We start from the raw sequence: 10,897 nt of genomic DNA on the forward strand, positions 1-10,897 counted from the left end.
CGCAGCAGAGTCAGCGGGAAGGAAGGCGCCCCGGCGCGGCTACACCACGTGCGCGAGTCTCTGTGCGGTTGCACAGCGACCCCGGCTGGGGAGGCGCGCGGCAACAGTCACCAAGCATCCGCTTTCCTGAGCTTTTCACAAGGTCCGAGCTCGCGTCGCAGCTTCCGTAGATTATTCTCCCGTCCCGCTCAATCAATTTGTCCCTTAGGCGCGCCTGTCACGTGGGCATGCGCTGGCCGCGGCACTAACGAGCAGGGAAGGAAAGGAAGTGGGACGCGACGCAGATTGGGGAAGATGACACTGCCTACGCAAGGTGAAGTCGACGCTGGGTGGCGCGGGTGCGAGGAGGGTAAAGGACCCCCCCCCCCCGGAACAAGGCAGGTCAGAGTCGGACAGTAAGCGCGGGGGCGATGGGGACTCCAATGCGTCTCCCCGCTTCCCCTGGCGGCCAGCGGGGGTGCGCGCGCTCCCCAAACAATGCCTCCGGCCGCGCGGGCCCGCGCCGCTACGCGGTGTGCGGTGGTGCCCCGCCTCCAGCAAGGTCAACCAGCTCTGTGCTTCTAGAGCCCCGCCCTAGGATGTGTGAGGGACCGAGGCGACCCCAGGAGAAGGCGCTGGGGCTGGGGCGGTGGAGGCGGGAGGGCCCTCATCCCACCCCGGGCCCACGTCCCAGCATCTCTCCCACTTCAGGCTCTGATTAACTGTTTGATTCGGAATGTTTTCGTTTTATTTAGGGTTTATTTTCAAAACAGTGTGTCTTGGGGAGCGGGGCTTTTCCGTCTCTTGGGGTTTTAGTTAGAAACGAAAAGGTCCAGGACCAGTTCTGCGGAAGAGCGGCCATTTGCTGCCCGCGCCCCCACTCCCAGCCCCGGCTTTTCCCGGGCAGAGTACCCGTGTCAAAGGAGAAAAACATGGAAGCTCAACTTTTCGGGAACTCAAGATTCTTGTTGTCCAGACGATGCTCTCTCCCTCCAGATGACGACTTTCTCCAGTAGATAACAGAATGGGCTTTCGCCACCCCTGCATTAACCCCCTCTTCTAAGCAGTGAAACCACAAAGAGAGCCGGACGGGGGTCGTGGAGCGGGGTGTTGCCAAAGTCAAAACATCTTTCCTGAAGGAGGGAAAAGGGGAAGCTGCGGACACAGCCTGTTAAAGGCTCTGAGTGGCTGGGGAGTAACAATACACCCACCTTACCTAAGAAAGAATTTTGGCGGCTCGCTCGCTCTTCGGGATTATCTCTTTGGATCTGCACTGCCACCATGCTTGGGAGGTTTTGAGACGACCTACCCATGGGGAAGAGTTGGGGTGACTAGAGTAAAGGAGCCCCCCACCACACACCTTCCCTCTGCTGACACCCCAGTCCCAGTTTACAGCGTGAACTTACCGTTTGCACTAGAGCCCCAGCTCCACGAAGGGAGAGGCCAGCGGACTTAACTCTCCTCTGCACACGAGGCTCCAGCACGGTGCCCGTTGACACAGGCAGCACCCCAAACCAACTTTGTAAAGGCCACCACCAGCACTTGTGGCTCCCTAGGCAGAGCTCCTTCCTCTGCTCTTCTTTCCTTCCCGGCCTGCCCACCTGGCTCCTTTTCTGCCAGTCCCTTCGGCCGAGCACTAGCCCTCCCGTGCCATGGGGCCCAACCTCCGGCTCTCCGGAGCGCCCCGCTGCGAGGCCTGTGTGTGCTAGGGCCCGTGAGGCCTCTGAGCTGTGATTCAGAGGAAACTGCAGAGGCGGTTCCACAACAGCAAAACCTAGACTCACCCCAACAAAATAGCAACCCCAACGTTTTCTTTTCCATGTCAAAGTTTTGCTCCTACGATTTTATTGATAATTCTGATTTTTAAAAGAGCAAGGGGAGGGAAGTACACCGTCCAGGATAGGCCAGGTTGGTGACTGTGTCTGGGAATTCGACATTAAACCAAATTCGAGGCGGCCTGGGGCAGGCAGGCCCCAGGTGCAAGCCGAAAGCACAAAGCACGGGCTGGCTGCCGGCTGGTGCCCAGAGATGCAGTTCCACAGCGCAGCCCGGGTCCAGGCAGCAACTGCAGGATAGTGTCAAACCAGCCCTGGCCCGGGCCTCTCTGGGGTTAGAGTGCGTTCCCGCCGGGACGTGTCGGCGAGGCAGCCCATCACGTCCCTGACTCCCCCGATCTCTCGCAGCCCCCACCCCACAGGATCACTGTCAGTGCGCAGCTGCTGGGTGGGCTGGTCTATTTGTTTGTTGTTTAGAGCAATTCTAGAGCGCGCGCTCAGCAGCCTCTGAAAGGGGTTGTGGGGGGGGCAGCCAGAATTTCCTTCCAGGGAGCGCATGAGGGGCATTCTCAAAGGAAAACCAGACCAAGTGAGTAGTGACCAGCCCTCCTCAGATTACTCTTCACAGGCTCCTCCCTTGCTCCCCCCACCCACCTCCAGATTTGCATTAAAAAGGCCAAGAAAACGCTGGCTGGGCCCCAGCAGCCGCTCACACTGCTCCCCCCGGGTCGGAGCCCCCCAGAGCTGCGCGAGGGCTTGCTGCAAAAAGCCGAGCACAGAGCTCCTTGCCCGCGCAGTCCTGCCCGCGCCCGGCCTCTTGGCGCTCTTGCTGCCCCGCCGCCGCCCACTTTTCAGGCCCCCCAGCCGCACCGAGCGAGCGAGCCGGCCCGGGACGAGCTCCGGCCTCGGCCGCCTGGCGCTTCCCCAGCTCCGTTCCGTCTGCCCCCCGGGGGTCGCGCGCCCACCATGCCGAAGGGCCCCGGCTCGCTGCTGCTGCTGGTCCTGGCCTCGCACTGCTGCTTGGGCTCCGCGCGCGGGCTGTTCTTCGGCCAGCCCGACTTCTCCTACAAGCGCAGCAATTGCAAGCCCATCCCCGCCAACCTGCAGCTGTGCCACGGCATTGAGTACCAGAACATGCGGCTGCCCAACCTGCTGGGCCACGAGACCATGAAGGAGGTGCTGGAGCAGGCGGGCGCCTGGATCCCGCTGGTCATGAAGCAGTGCCACCCGGACACCAAGAAGTTTCTGTGCTCGCTCTTCGCTCCGGTATGCCTCGATGATCTGGACGAAATCATCCAGCCGTGCCACTCGCTCTGTGTACAGGTGAAGGACCGCTGCGCTCCGGTCATGTCCGCCTTCGGCTTCCCCTGGCCCGACATGCTCGAGTGCGACCGTTTCCCCCAGGACAACGACCTCTGCATACCCCTCGCTACCAGCGACCACCTCCTGCCCACCACCGAAGAAGGTAAGCCTTCCCCTTTATTTCCCCCCTCCGAGCTCCGCTAAGACTTTCCAGGCGGGATCCCTAGGCCCCCGCCCCACATCCCGATGCGTCCCCACCTGAGGTGCCATTCCTGGCGGGGCCAGCGCTCTCCTTGCCCTGATGTGTCATCGTGACAAATTTGAGAGGTATCTCAAATACCTCCCACATACACACACACCCCGAGCCTCTCATTCCCTTTCCGAGCCATACCAGTTATACCTTTCTTAGGGGCAGTTAAAAAGAAAGAAAACGAATAACCGAAAGGTAACTTTTCCAAATAGAGACACAATTATTTTTGCTACCACGGGGGACTAAGTTGTGAGAGCGTTGGAAGTGGCCCTGTGTGGAGGAGTTGGTGAGCATGTATCTGGTCAGAGGCGTCTTGCTCTGCCTCACACAGCACCTTCTCACCGCTGGGCAGGCACTTAGGCACAGGGACACTGGATACAGACAGCATAGCCGAAACCCACACAACAGATCAACAGGTTGTCTTTTAAGGTGCTTGCTGTTCTTTGCCAATTCGGGTTTGGGAAATAAAGGCAGGGCTGGCTCAGAGGTGTTGAAAATTGAGTGTGGGTTGTAACTGCTCAGGTGTCTACGGAAGAGGCAAAGGGAATCTCCAGCAATCATTTTCTATCACCAGTCAGCTTTTATCTTAGGAGTGGTTTTAATTAACTAGAGAAAACCATGCAAAAAAAAGTTTCCCAAGTTTTTAGAAAACAGAGGGGGAGTTCCTGTGCAAAAACCATCAAAGCAATGAAAACCTCATGGGCTCTCGATATTCTTCCTGAAAACAAAACATACAATGTGCCTGAGCTGATTCAGGTCCCCCCTGGGACGGAAAGGAGGCTTCCTAATCCCTTTCAGGGCTCCAGCAGCATCTCCCTTTCAATCTCCTAATTGTTTTCCTACAGCCATCATTAGTTAAAGAAAACGCAGAGTTGCTTAGCAATCTTTCCTGGCAGGCACCATGAGTATGCAATCATCTTATTGGTTAGATTTCTAATTTATTGCAAATGTTTGGCATATTTTAAACATTTGTCCAACATACACCACAGACCAACCAATACAGGTTAGTAACATTTTATATACATTCCTAGAGCTCCTAATTGGAAATGTTTCATTTTGTTTGAGTGAGGGGAGTTAAAGGCAGTTTTATATGTGTTGCTTTTGTTTTTATTTCTCTCCACTATCAGCACCAACATTATACACTACCTTTCTCCCAAATGCCACTTTCTCCCTTCAAAATAAAAGTTTATGGTCTTCAGAATATGCTCTGCCATTTTTCTAGTTTCACAAATAACTCTTCTATCGTGAGTCTCATAGCTTTTTTCTATGAAAATTAAATTTCACCTAAATTTTAAAGACAGGACATTTTTAAATGGGAGAAAGGGAATATGCTTTCTTTTTTTCCCTTTCCTAAGAAATTAGACTCATCAGAAGATTGGGTCAGACTCCAGAGACAGTTGGCTTCAACTTTGCTAAGCTTCAGGAAAAGCTTTGAGTTTTTTTGTTTGGTTGGTTGGCGCTCTTTTTTGTTTTGTTTTGTTTTTGTTTTGTGTGTTTGTTTTTGAGAATCTGAAGCAAACAAAGAGCATGAAGAACCTTTAGGAAGACCAAAGATAAAGATTAAATACATGCTGCTTCAGCACAAGCTTGACAGAAAGTACAAGGTGATGCAGGGCCAGTTAGGGAAGGCTGTTGTGCTTACAGGTGTTCCAAGGTGGGAAGGAGCCCCCTAGGTGGCCCTTAACACCACTCGCCACCTTTCCCTGTGCGGACTTCACAATATCTTGAAACGACCCTCCAGAGACACAGAGCTCTGCTCAGGAGCCCGGCGCAGACCCAGCGGCACTGGTGTCCTGCAGCAGAGAAGGACAGTCTTTTGGCCATTTTTTTTTGTGGTTACATTTTCCAAACTCTCTCAAGCGTCTTCTGGTGCTTTCTCCTCGGAGAAGCTTAGGGAACAACTTTGTCAGAGACTGAGTTTGTCCCAGGGGTGGGGGAGAAGGGCTAGACGGCTGAAACCTGTCCCGGTTAACTATAGCTACACCTGCACACAATGCCCCAAGTGCCCCTTGTCTTTGGAATTCGTCATTTATTAAACACTCCATATGGGCATTTTTGTCCATCGAAACATGGGAGGCATGGAAGACCTGGGGACGACCCAGCCTCCTCTTATAAAGGAGGCAGAGGCTGAGCTCTTCCAGGACAATTGCTGCTCTTGCCTGGGTGCGCCCCTCCGAGTTGTTTACAAAAACGCCACCTGCTGTTCTCTTTCAGGCAAACTGACCAATTTTTCACCTTTCTAGCCCCTAAGGTCTGTGAAGCCTGCAAAAATAAAAACGAGGATGACAACGACATAATGGAGACTCTTTGTAAAAATGATTTTGGTAAGTAATACACCACAACCAACAAAAGATTTCACACTCAAAAAGTTTTACTAGCCAGCAACACTGAAGGGTACAGATCATGGAGATGTTACTAGATAAACCTGGGTGAGATGCCACCCCCGTTCACTCACCTTTCCTACAGTCATCTAACCTGCTCTCTCCTGGTCTCCTCCCTGGGTAACTGTCTTCTGTCGACTTGTGTCTCTTTTAGGTGAGACTCATTTAAGCGGTAATCAAATACTGAGAATTACTTAACTTACTAATTTTCAATGACATGTTTTCATTTTACTTTGGCTTTTTCTCGCCAACAAGCCTGATCCTGGGCCGTGTTCCCTTTCGGACACTGGACATGCGCACCGGGGACGGAAACATGTGAATCTTAGCCCCAGCGAACACACGGAAGGCATTAAGTTGTCCACAAATAGAAACGGAGTCCAGTGCCAAACTGAAATATTCTTCCTTTATTCATAACCATTAGTGACTATATCCAAGATACTGCTTAATAACTGGAGGAGGGATTCCTTAAATTTCAAAAGAAGAAATAAAGCTTAGGAATTTACTTTGGCAAGCCGCACGAAAGATCCATGATGACGTGGTGCTTGGGGACAATAAATAATGTGTGATACGTTACCCAAGTTCCATAGAGTGTAAGTCACTGCCCTTAAGAGGATATTATTAGGGGAAACGGGTTGGAGACTGTCCATACAGGACTCTATCAGCACCTTATCTGCTGTCCTCAGGCCCAGCTAGACACAGGGTCAATGCCAAATTCAAAGTTGGGACTGGCCAAGAACTTCGTCCAGACTCCCGAGCTTTCTGGCCTTCATCCCATTCCAAAAGCAGAGACCTTCTGATGTGTTTAAGTGGTTGGTACCTCTTAGAAACTTCCATTCGGGCAGAAGGCTGACCTTAGCAGTACACAGCTGTGACCCCGACTCCATCCAACAACAGGGCTCTAACAGATCTGTATCCTGTTGCTGTGTCCTCGACAACGTCCTTGAGACTGAGAGGAATCACTGCAGCCCCCGCTGCTGAGGAAGACCTCCCGGAAGTCTCAGGTCCGGTCAGGTCCCTGAACTCGGAGAATAATCCTAACAGTGCTCCTTACACCCACGGGTCTCTTCCAGGGAGGGCCCCGAGTCTGCCCTTAGCTCGTGCCAGAACAACCAGAGCCACAGCTTTAGGAAAAGCTTCACAATGCCAAGGAAGGGAGGGGGAAAGGCAACTCGGTCCCAACCCATCCTGCCCCTCAGCAAGAGCCACCAATGGGATGATAGCATTTCGTATGTCTGCATAAAATATACACGACTCTGGGGGCCAGGCGTGTTGGCAACAGCAATCCCAGGGCCTTCCCGAAACTCAGTGCCTAGCTTCTGTGCTACCAGACAGGATGAAGGGCAAGAGAGGAAAATACCATTTTAATAAGATGTACACTGAAGTGTACGTCAAATATCATCTTCCGACAGCTTGCATCCATTGCACTAGATTTCATCCAGATCTCTCTCCTGGCTTCCATGAAAAAGTTGGTTGTATTATGGGGCTCCAAACAGTTGATATGAGAGACATGCGCACACACACGCACTCACATGTATGAACTGCTTGCTTTGCCACTTCCCCTATAGAAGACCTCCCTAAGGATGCTCTGTCAAGCCTGGGCCCAAAAATGGGGGGGCGGGGTATGTGTGCGTGCTAGTGTTCTCTCCTTGGGGAAGAACGCCTTTCAAAACAACATGGGAGTCATTACATTTACAGTTTCACACACGTAGACCCTCACGAGCTTTGTTTTACATTTCCGCACATTCATTTTTGTCCCAAAAGAGCTAATGAACCTGGATCTCAGGTTTACAAGCGGTATTCCATACTGCCTCTGTACTTTGGGCGAGTAACGGAAGGATGGAAGGAACGAGGGTAGAAATCTGGTGTATTGAATGTCACACCCCTTGGCCATTGCACACCTGAAGCACAGGGCGAGTGTAGAACGCCTCCTCATTTCAGTGGGCAAAGTACTGAAGAAAGGAGGGCCCACGCCACCTGCTTGTGTCTTCAGCACAATCTGTCGTTGGATCGGATGGTGTCAGCACCTCTGACTACCGCGTCCTGCATCCCTGTTCGCATCTTCCAGGGCAGGAGAAGTTGTTCTGGGGCTTTCGTTCCCTGTATCTGGTCCCAGCTGAACACCCAGGCAGGAAGTGCCTGCTGTTTTCCCATGGTGATGTTTAGCAAAGCTGGTCATTTTAAAGCTAGAGAAGTATGAGTAATAAAGCTTCCCCCTGGTTAAAAGGGATGATTTTTTTTTAATGTTTGGAGCTCAAGAATGTTTAGTTTGACCTGCTGAAATCACGCATGCTCTCTCTGTACTATAGAAGAGGCTCCCAGGCAACACATAATCAATCACTTTGCTCACTATGTATGGCCCCCATCCCCACACCTTACACCTTCAAGTCCATGATTTAAGTCTCATAAACCCTGAGAAGCCAGAACCATGGTTCAGATGTGGTATCAGACAAAATAATGGCTGGCTAAGTCACAGCATCCTTGACGTACCCAGCTGAGCTTTGGTCATTTCCCAGTCGACTAGAAAAGCCGTCCTTCGTCAAATTGTCTTTCTGAGAGAGAAAGAAACCACCAAAGCAGTTATGCTCACATACGCTCAGAACTCTTCCTCTGTTATTAATTTAAGCAATGAACTAAACCCCATCAGAGTCAGGAAGCTAGACTGGTGCGTATCCGTACAGGACAGTCATCTACAGCACCAAGGGTCTAGGGACGCATGACAGCGGGGTGAGTTAACGCTCCAGCCAGGACACAAGATTGGAATTGTCCTATGAGACAACACTGGTGCTCTAGGAGGTTTAGGACCCGGTGTTCCGAGGGTCCCCCTCAGTGGGGACCCTATCTAACTGGGTGATCTTGTGTAAGTCACTCCAGTTCTCTGGGTTTCAGATTCTTCCTGTGCCAACGAGAGACGTTTAACTGGATGATTTCTTCCAACCTTCAAATCCTGTGCTTTCTTTGCCTTCATTGATTCTTGAAATGTAATTCCAGCATGTACGTTTGCAGGGTTTTCTTTCCCAAAGCATAATGTTTATGGCTCTAAAATGTGTCTTTTATGTAAACCACTTACTTTTGGTCTTAGCATTCTAATGAGTCTAATATCCATTTTGGAAACGGTACATATATGAACTGTAAACGCCCTGGCCTTGGACGGGCAAAGGATAGCATATGAGGATGAGGTCTTCAGAAAAACACTTTTACAGCGAAACATGTGCTCTTAAAAAGAGTCTTGGATATTTTTCTCCTAGTTACTTTACCAAATCAAATGCAGCTGTAAGATCAATTCTCCTTCCCTATAGTCTGTTCTTTAGAAAACAATGATTGTGTGATATAATTTCCTTGCAGGTTTGTCCAAAAACCTATCCAACGTAATTAATTGAGTTTAAAGTTTACAGCCACAGAAGGATCATGTTTCACCTAAGAATCAGGCATTTCTTTTCATGCTGACGTTTCCAATAGGGGAAGTCATTTGTTGAGGAGAGCAGAGCACAAACCACATGCGACCCGCACACAAACACCAGGGCTGGGACGAACGTTAATCGAGTCCCACAAAGGGAGTTTTGAAAGGATGGCTGATTTGAAACAAAGTGCCTAGCAAACCCTTTGAGGCTTTAGAAATGGAGCCACCTGCTGCCCCCAGTTCCCAACCCCCTCCACACAGCCCGGCCGACCAGCCCCTTAGCTCTAGGAAGCTCTCCTGCTCCCCTGCCAAGCCAGGTCACGCCCATAGCAGTAGCGTGGGGTGAGGAGAGCTCCCAATCTCGACTGCATTCCCTCATTATAACTGGAGTGATTCCATCCCTTCTCGGTAGCACTGAAAATAAAAGTGAAGGAGATAACCTACATCAACAGAGACACGAAAATCATCCTGGAGACCAAGAGCAAGACCATTTACAAGCTGAACGGGGTGTCCGAACGGGACCTGAAGAAGTCGGTGCTGTGGCTCAAAGACAGCTTGCAGTGCACCTGCGAGGAGATGAACGACATCAACGCGCCCTACCTGGTCATGGGACAGAAACTGGGCGGAGAGCTGGTGATCACCTCGGTGAAGCGGTGGCAGAAGGGGCAGAGAGAGTTCAAGCGCATCTCCCGCAGCATCCGCAAGCTGCAGTGCTAGTTGTGGTGCCCCGGGTGCTCCGACAGGCCGGCCCCAGGGCGCGGCTGGCCACTTCCACGCGAGGCCCAGGCCTCAGCTCTCTGTCCCAAGCACAGTCCCTGCAGCTCCGGCCCCAGCCTGGAGCAGCGCCCCCTGCCTTTTGCACATTTGCACCCCCAGCATTTCCTGAGTTATTAGGCCCTAGGAGGCCTCAGGAATGGGTACCTGTTTTCACATTAAGGAGAAACCCAGCCAAGTCTTGTAGAAATATTCAAACTAATAAAATCATGCATATTTTTATGAAGTTTTAAAATAGCTCACTTTAAAGTTAGTTTTGAATAGGTACAACTGTGACTTGGGTCTGATTTTTTTTCCCCTCTTTGGTCTGGTCACCTGACTTTTACTTTCTGCTGAGGATGCCGTAAACGTCCAAATAGCTTCATTTTTTTCTGTGGCCCAAACTGCTGTGGGTCACAACCCCAGTTGAGATAAAGCTGGCTGTTATCTCAACATCTCTCAGCTCCAGCCTGAGACGCCTCGCCTAAGCGTTCAAACAGTTACATGTCATTTTACACCCTCATTGGGACTTCACAACTGTAGCGTGTATTGCATTTCCAAGTAGAGGACTTCCATTTATAAAAAGCACATTAACCATCATAGCATGAATTCATTGAATAAAGGGCACAACAGACAAGTTTTGTAATTGACCTGAGTCCTTTAAGCTTTGTTTAAAACGTTTTTTCTTATTTTTGCAAATTAAACCATTGTAGCTTACCTGTAATATACATAGTAGTTGACCTTAAAAAGTTGTAAAAATATTGCTTTAACCAACATTGTAAATATTTCAGATAAACATTATATTCTTGTATATAAACTTCACATCCTGTTTTACCTGCGTGTCTTCTGTCTCTGTAGTAGAAGGGGTTGGGAAGGGAACTGTCACCTTCTTTTAAGAGCTGTCACCTCCGTTTTCCTGAGGTCCAGCCTCCCTACATTTCCAAGTGTCTGTTCCTTAAGTGACTCAGACAGTGTCTCCCCCCCGATGCCACCAGACTCCCACCTTGTGCCTCACATCTCAGATTCATACCCTGGGGACCCTGCAGGGGGGCAGACTCCA

The 10,897-nt window shown here is 50.8% G+C and overlaps 1 protein-coding gene across 1 annotated transcript; it reads left to right on the forward strand.

Moving 5' to 3' along the window:
* Nucleotides 1–433: 433 nt before the first annotated feature.
* Nucleotides 434–10,658, forward strand: SFRP2 (secreted frizzled related protein 2). Its single transcript, XM_045830968.1, has 3 exons — nt 434–3,219; nt 5,550–5,630; nt 9,497–10,658. Exons 1-3 carry the CDS (start codon nt 2,721–2,723, stop codon nt 9,799–9,801), a joined length of 885 nt encoding a protein of 294 aa, XP_045686924.1. The 5' UTR covers nt 434–2,720; the 3' UTR covers nt 9,802–10,658.
* The last annotated feature ends 239 nt before the right edge of the window (nt 10,659–10,897 follow it).

The sequence above is a fragment of the Phyllostomus hastatus genome, unplaced genomic scaffold (assembly GCF_019186645.2).
Source record: "Phyllostomus hastatus isolate PE091 unplaced genomic scaffold, TTU_PhHast_1.1 phas_contig_159, whole genome shotgun sequence".
NCBI classification, from domain to species: domain Eukaryota; kingdom Metazoa; phylum Chordata; class Mammalia; order Chiroptera; family Phyllostomidae; genus Phyllostomus; species Phyllostomus hastatus.

Coding starts and splice junctions, on each gene's coding strand:
- SFRP2 (XM_045830968.1), top strand. CDS start 2,721: ATGCCGAAGGGCCCCGGCTCGCTGCTGCTGCTGGTCCTGGCCTCGCAC. Junction 3,220..5,549: donor CCTGCCCACCACCGAAGAAG/GTAAGCCTTCCC, acceptor TCACCTTTCTAG/CCCCTAAGGTCTGTGAAGCC. Junction 5,631..9,496: donor TCTTTGTAAAAATGATTTTG/GTAAGTAATACA, acceptor CCTTCTCGGTAG/CACTGAAAATAAAAGTGAAG.